Below are 21,209 nucleotides of genomic sequence, written 5' to 3' on the forward strand. Positions count from 1 at the left end.
ATATTATGGCTATGAATGATGCATCTTGTTTAGGCTATGATCCTAGTGTTGCTCCTAAATTTAATGTTTCCCTTATGCTCAATGGTGCTTTAGATTTAAAATATTTGTTAAATCTAAACTTTTTAATTTATGAGAAATTATTGATAGTGCTTATATTGTGCCTACTTTGGAAAAATCCAAGTGGAGCAAACATGATAAGAAGATGCTCACAATGAACAAGGTAGTGTTAGAATTTATGCATAATGCCTTTGGTCCAATTATTTCTAACGAACTTGCTTATTTTGATAGTGCTTATACGATACGGAAACTTTTTGAAGCACATCAAGGTGACTTGGAGGAGATTCGACGCGTGGTGGCGGAATCGACTTCAAATGATAGTGGAGTATCATCATCATGCACACGGCCACTAGGCGATAGCCCTAGTGTAGTAAACGATTCTGACTCCGATAATGAGCTATCTATTGATGAACTCGCTTGTGCATATGATAGATTAATGCATGCCTACACCAAGTTGCAAAATAATTTTACTAATTTGAAAAGCAAGCATGTAGATTTAAAATCCGATCATGAGAAGTTAGCTTCCAAATTTGGTATCATTTCTCAAAAAAGTATTGCTCTTCAAGAAAACAATGATATGTTAAATTTGAAAAATAAAAATTTGAAATTGGATATTATTAACTTGACTCATGACAAAAACAATGCCATGTTAGAAGTAGAGAACATACAAAATGATACTGCCTCCTGTATAAATGACTATTTATGTTCTACTTCTAAAAATGCATATGTGCCTAAAAATGAAGATTTGAATCTTATTTATGTTCTACTTCTAAAAATGCATATGTGCCTAAAAATGAAGATTTGAATCTTATGAATAATCACATTTCATCTTTAGATTCAACTTTGAAAATATGCTTTGATAATCATGAGAGGCTTATGGATATGTGTACAAAGTCTAAGAAATCATTCACTCATCATGCACACACATATAGCAAAGTTTACAAGTGCTCTATTTGCGGCCGTAAAGGCCATCTAGCTAAATTTTACTATGATGCACACAAACATTAAAATGTCAATGCTCCTTGTGCATCTCATGTAGCTTCATCACATGTACACACACATGCACCCATTGTTCATCATAAGCATGCTCATGTGTATAGATGTGATCATTGTAGTCGTTTTGGTCATTTGGCCGAATATTGTTTTGATTTGAAAAAGAAATCTCATTTGCCAAATGCTTCTAGTAGACCACATGCTTTTAAATGTGATGTTTATGGTAGGTATGGATATCTTGCTAAATTTTGTTTTGATATACAAAAAGCTTCTAAGTTGCAATATGTTCTATTGTTTAAGAATGTTTCTCATTTGCAAAATAATTTTAAAAGAAAATCTTTATTTGCAAATGATTCCCGTGCATGAGCTAATGGTCCACAAAAACAAATGGATCTCTTTCATTGCACAAATTGCAATCGGAAGGGTCATTTGAGTGATTATTGCTTTGACCGTGTTAGTGCACTAAATGCGCCCAAATGGGTTCATAACCCAAGGGCTATGAGCTTTAATGATAGGGGTCATGTCCCTAATTCGTTTGGTACCAAGAGTTCTTTGGTACCAAAACAAATTTAAATTTTAAACCAATAATTTTAGTGTTCTTACTTTTTCTTTTCTTGGTTTTGAAAATTATGTCTTAAAATCTTTTGATTATGAAAACAAATTTTTAATTGATCAAATCTTTTGTTTTCATGATTATTTGTTTTGATTTTGATAAGAGGTTTGTGTAATCATGTTTACCGGATGCTAGAATGATTATATGGGTTGGAACAAGCTTAAGAGCTTGATATATTATTGCCTCTCTTGAAATTCTTTTGTCAAAGATTTTGTTTTGATTTGTTGTTTTGAATTCATTATATTTCACTTATATGATGATATTTATATGTTTGTGCTCGTGGATCATCTATTCGTGTCTTATAATTCATTCTATGAGTGATTTGATCAAGTTATACAAAATTTTTTTTTGATCAAACATTATTTTTGGACTCAAATCTTGATTTATGATTTTATTTGAGTGATTTGTTTTCATTTGAAAACTTTTTTTCATGGTTCTGATGTTTTCCTCATTCCTTTGTTTTCATAACTTTTTTTTCATACATGGTTTGTATATTTGAGTAATGAGACATTATTTCATAATGACATATTAATATGTGTTCTTATTGTCATGTTTGTATGTGAGTTATGTTTAGCATATCTTTCATTTATGCTTACTCACATGTTAGTGCCTTAGCATTCATTTCATATATCCATTAAGGCATTTCGATAGGGGGAGCAATCCCTATACTTGTTTTATACTCACCCATGCTTATTTGTAGGGGTAGCTTTCGCTCTCTTTATTCTTGGTGTTTTCCCCTTTTTGATGTTGTCAAAGGGGGAGAAATATTATGAGTATATCTTGTTTTGGTTATACGCATGATAATTCTAATTTACATATTAATTTCCTTTCATGCATATATCTCTTTTTGTAAATTGTTTGTCTTCATCAAAAAGGGGGAGATTGTTGGCCTTCTTGTTTTGATGATGATTAACAAACAATTTACTTCTAATATTTTTTGTCTAGTATTTATGTTTATTTATTTATTCTAGACAAACAACATGTTGGAGGATGGATGGAATCGAGCATTCACGACCATATCAAATGGAGGTTGGCGGAATAGTGGTTGGAGCCTATGCAATTCAAGTGGAAGATCCAAGTTTAAGCTTCATCCGCAGAGTGTACCAAGTCAAGCTTATTGAAGATCAAGATAGCTTGGGTAACATTAGTTTAGGTTTTATATTATGTGTGTTAGTACTTTAAGCTCAATATTATACACACACATTATATTGATTTCCATGTATATATAGTTTCATATATACGTACATGATTGGTTTCTATGTATATATATAGTTATATATATACATACATGTTTTGAGTTTTCATGTTTATAAATATGAGATTACATATTTCATATTTGTTATTGTGTTTTGGTTTAGCTATATAGATATCAAACAAATTTACATTCATATATATAATCATATGTTTCATACTCTATTATGTTTAAGAATATATTGCGTAGAATATGTAATTTTTTGAAAATATTATGTTTCTAGTTTATAGACTTCATAACAACATTTCATATCTTTTAGCAAGTCTATATAATCAGTTTACAAAGTTTCAAAACTAGGTTTATGTCAAAACATCAAAAAACTCATGTTTGTATATTTTGGATATTTTTTTGTAAAATGACAAGTTTTCACAAATGGAAAATGCAATTTAGAAAATTCTTTTTGTAACATGTTCATAAACATGTTTATAATTATTTCCCAAAGTTTCATAATTTTTTGGACTTCATTTAATATTTTTAACATATTTTTAAAAGTAAAAATTCTATTTTCAAAACCTGGAAAACTGTGTATATCAGTTCACGGTCGATCACGCGTGCCTCTGCGGTCGTCCGCTCTTTATCCAGAGACTACATTTGAATTTTATCAAATCGCGGTCAACCGCCATTGGCTCTACGATCGACCGCCATTTTTCCAGAGAGTTTGTGAATTTTTCAGAACTTCTCACGGTCGACCGGATGTGGTTCTGCGGTCGACCGCGACTTTTTCAGCCTGTTTACCAACGACTAGTTTTGGCCCACGGTCGACCGCCAGTGGCTCTGCGGTCGACCGCCAATCAATAACGGCTATATTTCTGTACTTTCTAGATTTTGTGGGATTTGGTTTTTTTGGTCATTTTGCTTGGTTTTATTGAATCTCTTTGTTCACACACAACCTATTGAGCTTATAGTATTTACATTCATAGTATAATTTGGGTTGTGGGTTTGTGACTTAGAAAGTGAGCTTACAATTCGTTCTCATCCATTGTAGAGAACAAACACTTTGTATTTGTGCTTAATTTGTGAGGTTCACTTTGTAATACACTTGTACACCGAGAAGAGTGTGTGGTGAGGACGTAGTCGATACCGAGAGGAGTGGCGTCGGTAGCCTAGTGAGAGGTGGTAATTCCGAGCACTTGAGGGAGGCGATACATGAGAACCAACACTTTAGGTTGTTGCTAGTGTATGTATATTATGAGGATTTGTGAGAGTTGTCGGTTGACTTGATAACCGAGTGTGTAGAGTTTTCGGTTAGCTAGAAAATCGAGTGTGTAGAGAAGTTTAGGCTTCTAAATCGGATTGTGTAGTGGATTCTCCCTGAGAGTGGGGAGCGGAGACGTAGGACGGAAGGTCCGAACTCCGTGATCATATCGTGTGTTTGGTTTGCATTGGCGCACCTATTTTTGTTCATCTCATAGCCCATTACGCCTTGCTTATATTGTCCACTAGTTTATATATCACCCTTGTGTTTGTTATATATCCTTGCATATATTTCACCATACATCATATTTGCTAGGATAATTGTTAGCAAGTTTTAATTGGCATAAAATCAGATTAGATTAGCATAAACCCTATTCACCCCCCTCTAGGGTTCTTTCCTAGCGGCCTTAGGGTCTAACAAACGCGTGGTGTTTCTGGATCCTTTCTTCAAGAGTTGAACGCGTTCTTTTAACACGGATCCATTCATTCGTGGTTGAGTTGGAGGAGTTGCCTACCCGCTGTTGCGGCGCTTGGCGCCTCCTAGACTTCAGATCCGCTTCATAGCGGATTCCGTCAACTGGTTCTAAGGCCTTGACCAGCTAGTGCGCGAGGCGTTGTCGCGGTCTCTGACATGCCCTCTTTGATAGAACGGGCACATTATTGGTAGTCAACTCCTCGCCCAAGGAGTTCAGATCTGCGGCGTCGGCCTCGTCGGATGCTGACGGGACATTAGATCTTCTTGGGTCTTCAAATCCGAAGACCAACGGACCTTCCTTGACTTGCGAGGAGAGATGGATATGGAGGGGGAGGACAGATACTCCTCATACTTCTACTGGTCGAACTCATATTCGACCTCTTCTTCAACCGGGATGAGAATCCGAGGTTGCGACACATCAGCCTTTGCAGAAAGGCTGTCGGCTCCCACTGTGGTCGCTAGTTTGTTTTCGTTGAAAGCTGCCTTCATCATTAATTTCATTAAACTTTAGTCATTTACAAATGAATTCAAATAATGAAAATAAAAATTATTACAACTCTCTTGAAAATAAACACATGATCCGTTTATCGACTCTTGATTGCGTGGGTTCTTCGCCGGTGCCGAGGTTTATCCATGGACGACCGCGAATCAGATCCGGTTGATGAAAAATTTAGCAGACCTTCGCCTTCGCTGATGAAGTATTTGATTTGAAACACTGAGATCGACTAAGCAAAATTAGGGCTCTTCTCGAGATTAAGACCAAGCCTAATCTCAAGGAACGGACGTATGGGCTTCAGATCCTTTGAACGACTTCTCCTTTATGCCGAAGTTCGCCGGGATCTCATTAGCCTTTGCTAAAAATCCGTGCTCCTTGACTCCTCAATCCGGCAGCACCTCGTCCTCTTGATAAAATTCTAGATTGATAAAATGAAGGCCTTTGGCTCATATTTATAGGCCTCAGATGCGATTATTTGGATGGGACTGCTAGATTTCTCTGTATCTTCAGTTAACAACTATACAACCATAGTATCAAATCAGTCGGAACATCCAGGAACACTCAAATCCCGAAAGAATCTGTAAAAGAACCAAAAAACCGATTTTTGGCCCAACTGCCATTTGGTGGCTCGACCATCGCCGTTGACGCAACCCGGCCGCCAGAGGCTTTCTTGGGTTTGACTGGTTCCGTTGTTTATGTGTATTTCATTGTTTCGCCGATCAGTACACTTCCTTGATTTGCTTCGTGCATTTCGTGAACGCGCGGATCGCTTGACGGTTCGCTTGACGGTGGCTGGTGAGTGTACGAAATTGTCGGTGAGCGCACGGGGTGTTTGGTTCGCCGTTCCGATGACCGTTGAGCGTACGGGCTACTTGACAGCGACCGATAAATACGTGGGTCACTCGGATAAACCTTCTCGACTTGGATGATGACATTTATCACCTCCTCTTCATCTCGAGCCGTATTCAGGAACCTATAGGTATTTTTAGATGCCTACAATACCAAGAACTCAATTAAGTTAGGGGATCAGCTTTTTGCATCAAAAACGGATCGCAAAAGGAGAGATCGACAACCTCTTGAGCAGATCATCTTCGGATCTTGGAGATTTCTCGGATCTGGAGATCAGAAAAGGGGGGTCTTCGCTCAATCTCTAGAGCATTCCTTGGAGCTTTCATCCTTGGCTTATTAACTGATTTTCGGTTCAAATCAACTCTGTTACAGAGTTTAAACTCATTCTGAGTTCCTAAACTCGATCCGAGTTATCAACTCATCCAGAGTTTCAAACTTGCTTTGCAAGTTCTCCACAGCATCAAATCGTGAGGAGAAGATATCATTCCAGTGAATCAAGACATTCAGATCGTCAACGAAGAGCAAACTCGACACGAGCATTCAAACTGGGATCGAGTTACTCCATCGCCACCGTGAAGAACCCAAAATTAAACAAAAGGGAGAATCCAGATCATTCTCCCCTCTTTTGTAATCAGGAAATCCAATTATAATCAAGATTGAGAGAGCTGTAATCATTCTTTTTCTAAGCAGGTAGAGAGAATAAATCAAATACGATTCTTTGATTATTTTTCTTATTACAAATTTTCCACAAAACAACCACAACAAGGATTAAATCGTGTTTTATGAGGGTTTTCGGGAGACCTAACACGAAATCCATACTAAGATCTTACCATGGGCAATCACGGGCCGGCAAAGGAGTGCACAAACAAGTGTTCTGTTTTCGTTGTTTGGCTAATTAGTAGATATGACATCTCCCAACACAATTGGTAACATCGCATTTCAAACTGGGCCAATAGAATCGATGTTCTATGGCTTCAATGGTCTTTTCATTTCCAAAGTGCCCAGCTAAACCTCCAGCATGCAATTCCCACACAAGAAATTCTCGTAGAGAAGTTTACGGAATGCACAATCTACGGCCTAGAAATAAGAATCCATCTTGAAGGATATAGCCGACAATTTCCCGAGTCGTCCCATCAATCAACATTGCATACATCTCACTAAAGTCGGGACATGACTCATAATCCATTTTAAGTTTCTCAAAACCAACAACAACTGTGGATAATTTTGTCAGGACATAGACTCGTCGGCTGAGAGCATCAACAGCCTTGTTGTCAACTCTCGCTTTATGTCGCAAGGTGAAGGACATAGACTCGTCGGCTGAGAGCATCAACAGCCTTGTTGTCAACTCTCGCTTTATGTCGCAAGGTGAAGGTTTAATCCTAAAGAAATTCAACCCAACGTGCATGACGGGAATTCAACTTTTTCTGTGAGTAAGTATATAAAAGGGGTTCATGATCTGAGTATATGACAAATTCTTGTGGCAGCATGTAATGGCGCCAATGGCGAAGTGATTGAATTACAGCGTAAAATTCTTTGTCATAGGTGGTGTATCGCAGACGTGTATCATTCAACTTCTCACTAAAATATACTACTGGATGACCTTCCTGAGAGAGACCTCCATCTATGCCAACTCTAGAAGCATCGCATGCAACTTCAAAGATTTTGTTAAAATCGGACAGGCGCATAACAGGGGCATTGACCATTCTCTCCTTGATTTCCAAAAATGCTTTGGTGGCTTCGCGTGACCACTCAAATTCACCTTTCTTCAAACTGTCGGTGATTGGAGCCATGATCATGCTAAATCCCTTGATAAACCGATGGTAAAAGGTAGCGAGCCCGTGAAAGCTTCTCACATCACTGGTGTTCTTAGGCTCGGGCCAATCATTTATCGCTTTGACTTTCTCATGATCTGCAGATACTCCTTCAGCAGAGACTACAAACCCTAATAATTGAACCTGTGTGGTAAGAAAGGTACATTTCTTTGGATTCGCATACAGTTCATCCTTTCTTAGTATAGATCAAACTTGTCGCAAATAGTTGAGATGTTGCTCATGAGATTGACTATAAATGAGGATGTCGTCAAAGTAGACTACCAAAAATTTACCCATGAACGGACGTAGTACTTGCGTCATCACTCGCATGAAAGTACTCGGAGCATTGGTCAATCTGAAAGGCATGACCATCCATTCGTACAACCCATCCTTCGTTTTGAAGGTGGTCTTCCATTCTTCTCTAGGACGAATGCAGATTTGGTGATAGCCACTCTTTAAATCAATCTGTGAAAAGACAGTAGAGCCAGACATCATATCCAACATATCATCCAAACGTGGGATAGGAAAATGATACTTCACCGTTATCTTATTGATGGCAGACTATCCACACACATATGCCATGATCCATCTTTCTTTGGCGTCAGCGAAGCGGGAACCGCGCAAGGACTCATGCTCTCTTGGATAAAACCTTTTTAAGCAACTCATCAACTTGCCTCTTGAGTTTAGTATGTTCAGTAGGATTCATCCTATAATGTGGCAAGTTGGTAAGACTCGCTCTAGGGACTAGATCAATAGCATGTTGAATGTCACGCATTGGTGGTAACTTCTCTGGGAGATCTTCAGGGAAAACGTTAGCAAATTCCGAGATCATCGGAGTGACTTCAGGAGGAAGGGAGGTGTTAGATTCTTTAGCAACCTCCCTGGTTATGAGTATCATGATTGGGACTCCCTTTTCAAACTCTTGACAGATCTCCTTTGCTGTGATCAAACTAACACCATTATTTTGTTTTACTGCAACTGGTTTTTGTTTAGGTTGCCTAGCCTTAGGTGCATTGAGTAGTAACTTGATCTTCTTTCCTTCATGTTCAAAATGGCTCGTGTTTGATCGACCATAGATAGTTATATCATTATCGTACAGTCATGGTCGTTCAAGGATGACATGACCTACATCCATGGCCACAACGTCACACCAAATATTATCCTTGTAGAGATTAAAGTCTATCGGTACAAGCATATTTGTTTGACATCTAGTGCGATAGAATCAATCCATGTGACTCTATAAGGGTGCGGATGGGGTAAACTTTCAAACCAAACATCACGAGTTCTGTAGATGATATTGCATTGATGCAGCTTCCACTGTCCACAATAATTTTACATGATTTTACTCCAATCTTTGTGAATGTGTGGAACATGTTTGTTCGTCTCCAATCATCCTTATCCTTTGGTTGGGACAAGGCACATCTAGCGACTGCTAGTTGACTTGACGGTGTTGATCGAATGCAACTAAGACTAATGTCATTCTCGTCAAATTCCTCACTTGAATCAAAATCCTCTTCTTCCACATGATAGACAAATTCATCTGTCTTTGACTCTAATTCTTCTATAGGCTCTCTGATGACAATGGCGATTTTAACTGGACTTGGACAGTTAGCGGCCACATGCCCATACCCTTGGCATTTGTAACATTTAGTAGTGGAACTAATCTTTGAGAAATTCCTTTCAGTGCCCTTGCCTTTGTTATCCCGTTCTTTACTCCCACTCGAGGTATCAGTCTTCTGTGATGATGTTTGAGTTTGAAATCGAGTTGGATATTGACTCGAAGTATGTTTGTGCCCTTGTACGAAATTCTTGAAAGTGGAGCTAGACCTCGTAATATCTAAGTCCTGAACTATGGCATAGGCTCTCTCAAGCTCAGAAATTCCTTGAATCAAGAGTTTATTTCGCAAATCTTCTCGAAGTCTAGCTTTAAATCGGGAGAGAGTTTGGTGTGGATTCTCAGTGTTCAAAGCATTACACTAAATGTGGAACTCTTCAAATTGAGTAACATAATCCTTAGCGGATTTATTACCTTATGTAAATCGGTTCTAGTTGTCGAGAAGGCGGTCATGGTAAGAGACATGTACGTACTTCTCTTTGAGCTTGCCTTTCATAACCACCCATGTGTTGATGAGACCCATTTGGCGAGCTACTCTCATCATTTCTAGGTTAGCCCAGAATTGGCTAGCTTGACCCGTTAGCTTCATTGCCGCAAATTTGATTCTTCTCTCTTCGGAAAGTGGATACCAGTTGAAGTAATCGTCCACTTGTCGGATCCATTCCAAGAAATCTTTAGGCTCCGATTGGCCATCAAAAGTGGGAACGTCTAGCTTAATGCTCTTCAGGTATCGTTCATCAGGGTCTTGAGTATTACGTCTTTGGTGCGTTCTGATCGGCATGTGCTCTTCATTGTGTTTGTTGTTTTGCGTCCCACATGTTTATAACCTCTGCAATCTCTCACGGTCTTCTTGTTGAGATTGACGAACTTCGTTCACCGCTTAGGTTAAGGAGTTGAGTTGACTTATGAGGTCGGCTATAGGGAACGTGCTGGAATCCATTCTAAAATTGTCCGACTCGCTAGACTCTCCTAATAAATAAGGTTGACCACTACAGAGTGGCATGCACTAATCACGTCCAAATAGACTAAATGATGCAGTTTTTTTTAAAATAATGTAATTGTAGACAGAATAATAAATGCAAACTAAATATGATGCAATTTCCTACCTAACTGTGCTCTAATACCAAAATGATGTGAAACAAAATGTGTGTATTCGAAAGATCAACAATCTAATTGAAGTTCGCGATGTTTCTCCAACTAAATAACGATCGTGTAGGAAATAGATTCAAAATTCCTTAATATTGAATTAAATTACAACTGTAGTTCTGAATCGTTTTTTTACCCTCATTGAAATTGAACGCATTCATTGTTATGAGAGTATTGTTCTACTCTCAATATCAAAATTCAGCAAACTAAAGAATCAACACATCACATATCTCACGGGTTTGCATATGGACAACAGTAATTTGATAACAGATTAGAGATATAATTTAAAGGAGGAACCTAACAATATTCTAACAGTTGAAATTGAAGATTACCTGATAGAATTCGTGATTCGAGCTCACTTGTTTTACCTTTGTTGTGCAGGCTGATCGGATCTAATGATCGAGGCACTGGTGGAGGTAGGTCATCGGTGGAGGAGGGGCAGATTGCCTTGATCGAGATCCAGAGGTCGTACTGGAGAAACTCTCGTCAGTCTTCGTCGTGGTCGAGCTATCCAGCGAAGGGTGAAGGAGGAAAAGCCGGTGGATCTGCTAGAGGAGGAGATGAGCGGCGGGAAAAGGTGGCGCAGGTCACTGTTAGGTGGAGCTGGTGCTAGTGGGGGCCTTGGTTAGAAGGAGGCGCTGGAGTGAGAGGCGTGCAGGCATCTCTGATGAGGAGAGGGTGGCGCTGTTCAAGGGAGGAGGGGAAGAAGGGATGGTGGCCTGGCGGCTGGGAAGAGGAGAGAAGCTACGGGAAACAACTAGGGGTTTTTTTCTTTTATTTTTGTAATGATTGATTAGGATGTATTTGTGGGGATATTGAATGGTTGGATTTGAATGGGAGTGGGGATAAAAAAAACTAGGGTTTCACACACCTAGATTTAATATTTGGGTTTCACACACCAAATACTTAAAGAAAGAATTTTCATTATTTGGAGAAACTCAAATATTTTTCATCAATAATTTATTACCTTGCTTACAAACCAACCCGCCTTTAAATAGGCTTACAAAATGTTCCATCTCTCTCCACATCCGATGTGGGACTAAAATAAAGCTCTTATTAAACAAAACTAAACTACAACTCTTATTAAAAGAAAACAACTGAAAATACAGACTCGACTTAATCTCAACTAAAACCACATAGTGGGAATTCGATGCAAAACTGAAGCACGTCATCTCCTGTGCTGATAGACATGTAGAAAGTTCCGTGCGTGTGCCTGGATGTCTGCGTACAATCTTGTCGGTAGATATGATGCCAATTCAAAGTTATCTTCCTTCTCTGCCTCTGAAGCTAGTTTTCTCTTGATTCTTAAGACTATACAACCTATTACAATAGCTGCAGCAAATAAGCCTGCGAGCGTGACTCCCAATATGATCGCGAACCCTATTCTTTTCTTTTGAATTTGCACCTTGATATAAGCTGATGAATTGTACCTGCTGACTTGAGGATTGTCTCGCTAAGAGGATCCGAACAGAGGGTCAGGTATTAAGACCTCATCTATTAATGCCCGCCCATCTATGTCCTATCGGTAATGCCTTAGATGCCCATTAGACTCTAATCTGATGACCTGCGATGACGACGCATGTTCGTAGAATCTGAGGACATGATGAGGCTTCCGTCGATGAAGGTTATGTAAGTAGTCTTACTCCACGAACTACTCTTTTGTTGATAGTAAAGTTGAGGAGGATCTGAATCTACGTAAGCTTCCAGCCCTCCACTAACAACACTGAGATAAAACTAACCTCGACTCCAATCCATAGCTAAAACATTTGCAATCAACCTCTGCCCCTCCTTCAGAGTCTGACCAAGAACCCATGAGTCAGTCAAGTAATAAAAAGAATCCTAAGTTTTTGCATTACTACTGTCGAACAGCTCTAGCCTTCCCTCCTTGCTCAATCTCATCCCCACTACAGATTTTCCTACAATGTTAGTGGACCAAACCAGATTATCACCCGCGTCTTTGAGGGACAAGTTGTCATCTTGGGAGAAATGGAGGGTCGCATTCTCGCCCACCGGATGATCTCTATTAGCGGACCATATGACCTGTGTAGGATATGACGAGGGATGAAGAAAGATGGCTGCAAAGACGAAGGAGTCACAACCGAGGTGGTCGNTAGTCGATCCGATTGCAGAAGAAGCCACAGGTGACGACAGGGAATGTTGGGAGGTAGTCGAAACTTTGGGAAGAAAGTAAAGTTACTTTTTATTAACTGCAATTACACGTTAAACAAATCAATCAAAGCCTTAAATAGGCTTACACCAATACTGAAATAGCTAAAAATAAAAAAATGCTATTTGGCTCACAGCCTCCAGCACGCACGCAACGCGCAAGATAGAGGAACAGGGGGTACGACCCAGCTATGGGCCCCACCCCCTTGTTCGTCTCCCTTGCGCGCTGTGTGCGTGCTAGGGGGCTGCGAGGGGGCTGCGAGCCAAATAGCAGCGCTCTAAAAATAAGCAACTAATCTGAGAAAGTGGGGAAATATGGCCCACGACTTTAACTGCATAAATGAAAATGCTAACCAAGTAATTAAAGATTAAAGGACCCACTAAAACAAAAAAATAGCAGCCACAAATAAAAAATAAAATAAAATAAAATAAAATAAAATAAAATAAAAAATGACCCACTAACTATTTAAAGCGCCACGGTACTATGCAACACTCCCCTTTGCTTCAAAGTTTGTAACCCCCATTAGCAGCCTGAATCTTTCATGTTTTGCATACGATAGTGACTTGGTAAGTATATTAGCAACTTGGTCATTCGTGCTATAATGCTGCATATCAATTGTTCCTTCAGCAACCAGATTTTGAATGAAATGATATCGAATATCAATATGATTTGTCCTGCTATGAAAAGCTGGATTTCTGGCCATACTAATTATTGCCCTGTTGTCACAAAAAACTTTAGTTGCACCTTCTTGAATCTGACAAAAATTAGTTAACAATCTCCTGAACCAAACAGCTTTACAAACAACAGCAATTGCAAGTATATATTCTGCTTCAGAAGATGATAATGTCACAATCTCTTGCTTCTTTGAACTCCATAAGAGAACACCAAATCCAAGAGAGAAAACATGACTCGAAGTACTTTTTTTGTCATCTAAATAACCTACCCAATCACTGTCAGCAGAACCACGTAGCTTAATATTTGATACTTTCGAGTACCAAATCCCAAAGTCTATTGTTCTAGCGATATAACAAAGAATTCTTTTTGCTACACCGAGATGATGCATAGATGGGCTATGTGTTTGGTGGAAATTTTGTAATAAGAAGAAAATTAAAAGAATTGAATTTCACAGATTGTTTACAAATCTCTCTCTCTCTCTCTCTCTCTCTCTCTCTCTCTCTCTCTCTCTCTCTCTCTCTCTCTCTCTTTCTCTCTCAATTATAATTTGAATTCCTGATTACAAAAGAGAAGAGAATTGATGCAAATTCTCTCCTTTGTTTAAGTCTGGGTTCTTCATGATGGCGATGGGGTGCCTCCCTCGAATACTCGCGTCGAATTTGCTCTCCGTTGACGATCCGAACGTCTTGTTTCACTAGAACGTGGTTGATTCCTCTTGATTGATATCGATGACAACTTGCATGGTAAGTTTGAAACTCTTGACGAGTTAATAACTCAGAGCAAGTTTTGAACTCTAATCGAGTTAAAGAACTCTAAACGAGTTTAGAAGAACTTGCAAAGTAAGTTTTAAACTCTGATCGAGTTGAGAAGAACTCTTAGAAAGAGTTCACAAGCCAAGCCGAGTAATCTAAAAGGATTCAATGAAAGCCTTCCAAGATGATCCATGAGTTCCTCCAAGTTGCTGATCTCCAAAGCTCCAAAAAGAAGATCTAAAGAAGGCGATCTCTAGATCTCTCAAACGCCCAACCGATTCAAGTCTTAAAGAAGATCCCCGAACTCAATTGAGTTTCTAGTATTTATAGGGGATTGAGGGGTGTAACCGCCCCTTAATCCACTCCTTAATGGGGGCTTAATTGCCCCATTAATCGGGTGTAACAGACCCTTAAACCGCTCCCCAAATCGTGGGGAAAATGATTTTGAAACTATTCAGTTCGTGCTTTGAATGAGTCAAACGTTGAAAGTTTGTTTTTAGTATTAAAAATAATTTACAAAGTTACACAATTTTTAGAAGTCATTTCGGTATTTTTACAAATTTTTAAAGAGTCAAAAACTGGTTTTAAAATAGATATCTTTTGTGTCAGTTTGCTGTCGACCGCCACGATCGACCGCACCTATGTTTTTCTCTTAGTGGGCAGCAGAAACTTTCATGGTTGACCATGACAGTCGATCGACAATCTAAAAATTCTCACGGTCGACCGTAAAAGTCTCTGGAATTTTTCTCAGATTCGAAAGTGGCTTGCGGTCGACCGTGAAAATTTCACGGTCGACCGCCGTTCACCCCAACGGATTTTTTGGTACAGCTTTAGAAAATCATTTTTACGTGATTTTGGGGGATTTGGGTATAGGTTTTTACAGCTGTTCTTTTCCTATATAAACCCTTCTACCCCTCTTCTCCTACATGCTCTTGTCTATTGAAAAAATCCTGTTGTCTTGTTTTACTGTTTTCAAAAGAGCCTCAAACTTTCAAACCTGTTTTCTCTGTTTTTCAAGTTCACATCCTAAGCTTTAGTGTCATCTTTCTCCTTGCCATAAGGACACTGTAAAGAGAGATTTTACACTATTTACTACTGTTGTGAGCTTGATCTTGTGGAGATCAACTGTGTGGGAATGAGATCTTGTGTTGATCAACTGTGTAGTTGTGAGATCTTGTGGAGATCATTGTGTAGAAGAAGTTCCGGCTTTGAAACCGGGTTGTGTAGTGGATTCTCCTCGAGAGTGGGGAGCGGGGACGTAGGTCAGTGGGCCGAACCTCGTTAACACATCGCGCGTCACTTGGATAACGATTTCTAACTCTATCTCATTTACTTTGGTTGTTCATCTTTTGGTGTATTGCTTGTCTCATTTTATTGCACATTTATTGCCTTAAGACCTTAATCACCCCCCTCTGGGGTCCAACATGATGAAGTGCGGGCTAAGAGCCGAGTCCTCCCTCGCTTTACAGGTGTCGGCTGGCAACTAGAGGAGAAGTCACTTTAGCACGGGAGAGGGTGTCTCCGCACTTTCCGAGAAGTCATTAAGAGCATGGCAAAAGGCATGCTGGCATGCTGAGTCATCCATCGCTTTACAGGTGTCAGCTGGTGACTAGAGGGGAAGTCACTTCAACACAGTAGAGAGTATCTTCCTATTTTGCAGGAAGTGATTAAGAGTGTGGCAGAAGGAACGTGGATAGCTGACAAGACATGAAGAACATCAGGCAAAAATATGGATAAGGCTTGTTCAAGGTGGACTAGGATGCTGACATATGCTCTTAGGAAGAGGCTTGAGGCAGGGGTCAATTCCTTAACTTAGTCGACAGTAGGGAATGTTCATCGAGTCATCTTCATGAGTGGTCGAGTGTCCTAGGTGGGTCGTCATCGACGATAGGGTCGATTGATCCCGCCTTTCGTGTCAACATGAAAGATTGTCGTCTTGATGAGTTGTTGGGTTATAACGCCCCTCAGTGAGGTACATAAAAATTTGGGCATGACCTATCTATTAAAAATTCGTGCTAATTAAATGCAAAATACGCAACAGAAGACTGTATGTATAATAATACTAAGCATGTAGAGAGTAAGAAATACAAACTAGGACCATTCTAATTAAATCTAACATGATCCCTATAATAAAGAGAGCAACCAAGAGCTTTGAAGGCTTACTTTCGTAGCGTGATTCGATAGTAGATCGAACAACCCCTAGCTCGTTCTCCTTATTGTTGTACACCTCCTTGTAGTGGATCTCCATGTCTTCAAGTGAGCTTGATAAAATCGGAGTCTTCTTGAGACACTAACATGATCCCTATAATAAAGAGAGCAACCAAGAGCTTTGAAGGCTTACTTTCGTAGCGTGATTCGATAGTAGATCGAACAACCCCTAGCTCGTTCTCCTTATTGTTGTACACCTCCTTGTAGTGGATCTCCATGTCTTCAAGTGAGCTTGATAAAATCGGAGTCTTCTTGAGACACAAGGCAAGATATCCACCCCGTGTACTATAAAATCCTACTACTTTCTCTTACTCAATGATTGGTAGAGTTTAGTAAGAGGTTGAGCTCTCTTTTATTCCCTTATGGAAAAAGCCACTTAACCAATTTTTCATTAATCTTTCCATAAGAGAGAGAGCTCATATATATAGACTGAGATATGTCACGACTCCTCTCATGAGTCATGCCATGAGTCATCTAAATGTAATGATTCCTTTAATGAGTCATGCAATGACTCATCTCATGAGTCATGCAAAGAGTCATGAAGAATCAAAACTATATACTAAAACCATGTTCCCAAACCATACCACCTTAATGACTCATCTCATGACTCATTAATCAATGTATAATGAAGTGTGTATTTCATAAATGAAAATACCACATCAATACGATGTTTCATAAATACAGTATCACGTAATTTTTCAATCATTAACTAATAAGTCATCTTATGACCAAAAAAATTCAATGAGTTGACCAAAAGTCAACTGTTAACCAAAAAGTCAACCAGTTGACTAAAAGTTAACTTTATGAGAAAATACTAAAATTTATTTCTTAAGCACATAGCATTCTGATTTTATCGATATATATACACGTTTATGTATATCCGGTGAAAATCATATATACGTATCAATCATATGTATTTAGCTCTATAAATTGTATTTCATAGGATTCAAGTACGCGCTTGGTGTGACCCTAGGGCCCAACTTAAGACTCGTTAGTGGATCATATCCACAAGTATAACAGAGGTGCTAGCTACACATGAAGACTACCCGGGTATAAGTTATGATAAATGTCTGCAAGATGCTTACACAATTTTATCATGACCACTTAGTGATAACATTGTACAGTCCGGTCTCTTCGTCAAACAATGTCAAACTATCGAGCCTAGGGTATGGTAAACTATCAAATCCTAATAGCTTGATTAGTGTTTGTTGATATCAAACTTATAATCTTTAAGATCAAACTGATACTCAGTTTATCTTATTTACCTTGGCCAAGGATTTTTAGGTTATAGTTATATCAAACAATCTTATGACATCAACCCCCTATACTAGGAGAGACGAATCCCATCTTGGCATCTCAATATCTACTTATGTCTCAGGATGCACCCAACAAGAACCGTTATGCACAACTCAATGAGAACCGTGGTTAGGTAAAAGTCTAAGTACACCTATATTGACAAGTAAGATATTGCACTCATGCCGCAGGTCAAGAGACTAATTTGTACTATATCACTTAAGAACTTCTATTTGACAGTTAAGTATAATCACCAACTAGACATTCTCGGTGAGTCGTTCAGTCAACTTATTCACTAATGAGTCACCTGTATACTATATCTTGATGTCTCAGTATCAACGATCTAAGAGATGGATCATCATCCTTCTAAAGGACAAAGAGTATACACTAGTCTTTACCAAAGTGATGATGTCCTATCTCAACACTTCATCAACTAGAAATATTTTAGAATATACATTAGCGACTAATCAGATCTCTTCTCCATTACTTTCACTATCAAAATTCTGATAGTCTAGTATCATTCTAAGGACTTTATCTGTATTTAAAATAATACTAAATAAATATTAACCTAAATAACATACTATCATTTTGAACAAGGATAGTATATTCATATAGGTCCTATTATAATATATAATTTTTTCCTACAGGGCACCTATATCTAACACTATCTATAATAAGAAGGGTCAACCTGCTAAATCTTTATGCACATCACAATATAGATATACTGAAGGGCAAAAAATAAAACAGTGGAGATGTATATGCAATACTCAGAATCACGAGGTTGACAGCAAAGTCCATAGAATACCAGAATAGAAGAAAACTAAAGGGAACAAGAGAATATAATTGAGTTTAGTTTTAGGAACAGAAAGAATTTCAAGCATGCATGATATATATTGAGATTTATGCTTTTTACAATGGACACAACTCAAGCAAACTATTTCAGACACATATACTGAGTTAAAATATAGTTTCAAACTAGTAAATGGTCTTAGAATTAAATAAACAAGGTAAAAAATGAAAGCCACGGAAGTATAGTTTTTAGAACAGGAAGAATTTCTACATTCGGATATATAGAAAGAAAGTTATGATCTTTTTACTAGTAGGGTATCCTGCTAGAAATTTCTGCATGAAATTCTGTTTTAAGATAAAATTGACATGCAAATGATAAAAACCTCACATGCAAGACCAAAACAAAATTAAATCATATAATCTCAGTCAAATATCCTTAATAACAACATACAAAAGAGAGTTATACCTAGGGTTGAGACTTTCTCCACTTCCTCCTCAAAAATCCTCAACTATCTTCTTTCTCCTCTCTTTCTTCTTCAATGTTTAGAGCTTGAGAGAGGGAGCTTATGGAATCTATTTATTTATTTATTTTTTATAAGAGGAGAGGGGCTGGGGTTTAGTCGGTCAGTGGGGAGGGATGAGATTTTGGAGGCTTTTTTTAATGGCAAAATGGGAGGTGGGTGCACTTATTTTTAAGGCCCATATGAAGAGGAATATTCAATTTGGCCAAATTTGAGGGTTTTTCTATAAATTTCACCCACTAAAATGACTGAATAAATTAAATAATTATGTTAATTAGAGAGTTTCAAATTAGGTATTTAACAAATGGTCTATCTCTAATTAAAGTTTAAAGTATGGTTGGTTTTGGTTTACATGCTAAGTTTGTATGCATGCTATAACGTCATTAACTAGATCATAATATGAAAATTAGCTAAGTTAAAATCCTCATGCTAAAAGATTATATGGGATATAAAAATGTTACTAATTTTATACATAGGTATTGGTAACGGTATTCGATCATCTAAAGGAAAAAAGGAAATGTTACAGGGGTCAAGGCCTCTATCGGGTTTGGGCCACTTAAGTTGGTTGAGGTCATTTTGTTAGGACTCTTATTGTATCCTTTTGCAAATACCGATATCTTGGGTGAGTAAACACCATAACAGTTGGGCACTAATAGCTCAAACATTAAAGGTAATTATAGAGCTTCGAGCCGGGATGATGTGTTCTGGCCATATGATGTGAATACATATAAAACTTTACAAGTGTATAAAAACTAAGTTATAATATATAGAAATATCGATCCCACAAGGAAGTAATATGAAAATTTTGAAGCGGCTCTTGAATTGTGTAGGAAAATAGAGTGTAAAGTGTGGTTTCGTTGAGGGCAGTTGTAAATAAAAGGGCTAAAATGAAAGGATAAAACGAGAGGAAAAAAGAAACAAATGAAAGAAAATTAAAAAGTGGATAAAGCTAAATGAAGAAATAAAAAACAAGATGGAGGAAAACAAGTGAGAGGAATAGAAATTTAGGAATAAAAATCTACTAGTTAATCTCAATATGGATTTAAGAACTCTCTTTTAATTCTCAATTACTTAGAAATTAATGTTAAGTATAAATTATCATGTTACTCAAAGCAAGTATAACATATCCAAACATATTCAAGTAATATTACCAATCATGAAAAGAAATAAATAAGTAGATAGTAACTCTAGAATTAAAAAGGCATAAACTATTAAACTATTTAAGATAGGTATGGTCTGTCAAATATTTTTCTACCAATTAGTTCTCTAGTTGATTATCTTAAATATGATCATTTTAAGCATAAAAGAGAGAAATTTAAAAACCAAAAGAAAATTAAACGCGTTTCTTCTAGTCCTAGAGAACCTAAAGAGGTTAGCTACTCATAGTACAACTTAATAGTAAGAAATTAAAATCTAAACCGTAAAGCATAAGAAAATAAATCTAAACTACAAATCAAGAAGAAAAGGAAAGAAATGAAAATCTATACTACAAAGAATGAAATAAAATAGCAAGAAAATAAAAATCTAAATTGCAAAGTATAAAAATAGATCTAAATTATAAAGCATAAAAATAAATCTAAACTACAAAACATAAAATAAAAACAAGAAATGAAACCCTAAACTATGCAAATTTAAAAAATAAAATAAAAGAGAAAATGAAAACTTATATTGTAAAGAGTTAGCCCATTGTGAAGCAAATCTTCATCTTCGTCATCAAATGAGAAGAAGAACAAAATTTAAAAAGGAGGAAAGTGTTTTATTTATTACAAATTAATGTTTACATTTTTTATTCTCAATTAAGAGTAATCCTCTGTTTCAAATAGAGTTTTTATAAAATTTTCTATATCTAACACTCTCTCTCTACCCTTATTTATAGATTATACAAATCAATATTAACCCTTGGATCAAATTTAGCCCCTAAAAAATACAATTTTAGCCTTTAATCCATAATAGTTAAATAGATATCTACAAAAGTATTGATATAAGTATTGATACAAGTATCAATATCAGTATCATTAATGGTGATACCAGTATCAATAGTGGTATCAATACTGATATCGATATGGCTATTGATACACCTATCAATAGTGCTATCGATACTCTCTTATTCTAACTTTTGCTAAAATTTTCTTACGCTCTTTTGTGTTAGGCTTCTCTAGGCTGTTTATCATGTTTATGAGTTTACTATCTAATCTAGTTTTTATGATTAATAAATAATTTCTAACAATATTTGTTAAGTGATTATTTGCTTGTTAGATATTCTACACAAAAATCCTCTGTTGGAGGTTGAATGGATTTGCGCA

General features: G+C 37.5%; 1 protein-coding gene across 1 annotated transcript; it reads right to left on the reverse strand.

Moving 5' to 3' along the window:
• LOC109834065 lies at window positions 6,984–10,136 on the reverse strand. Its single transcript, XM_020401963.1, has 6 exons — window positions 9,825–10,136; window positions 9,011–9,716; window positions 8,390–8,679; window positions 8,053–8,205; window positions 7,450–7,884; window positions 6,984–7,280 (listed from the first exon to the last, which is right to left on the reverse strand). The coding sequence occupies exons 1-6, from the start codon at window positions 10,134–10,136 to the stop codon at window positions 6,984–6,986; spliced, it is 2,193 nt and encodes a 730-aa protein (XP_020257552.1).

This window comes from Asparagus officinalis, chromosome 1 (assembly GCF_001876935.1).
Source record: "Asparagus officinalis chromosome 1, Aspof.V1, whole genome shotgun sequence".
Lineage (NCBI taxonomy): Eukaryota > Viridiplantae > Streptophyta > Magnoliopsida > Asparagales > Asparagaceae > Asparagus > Asparagus officinalis.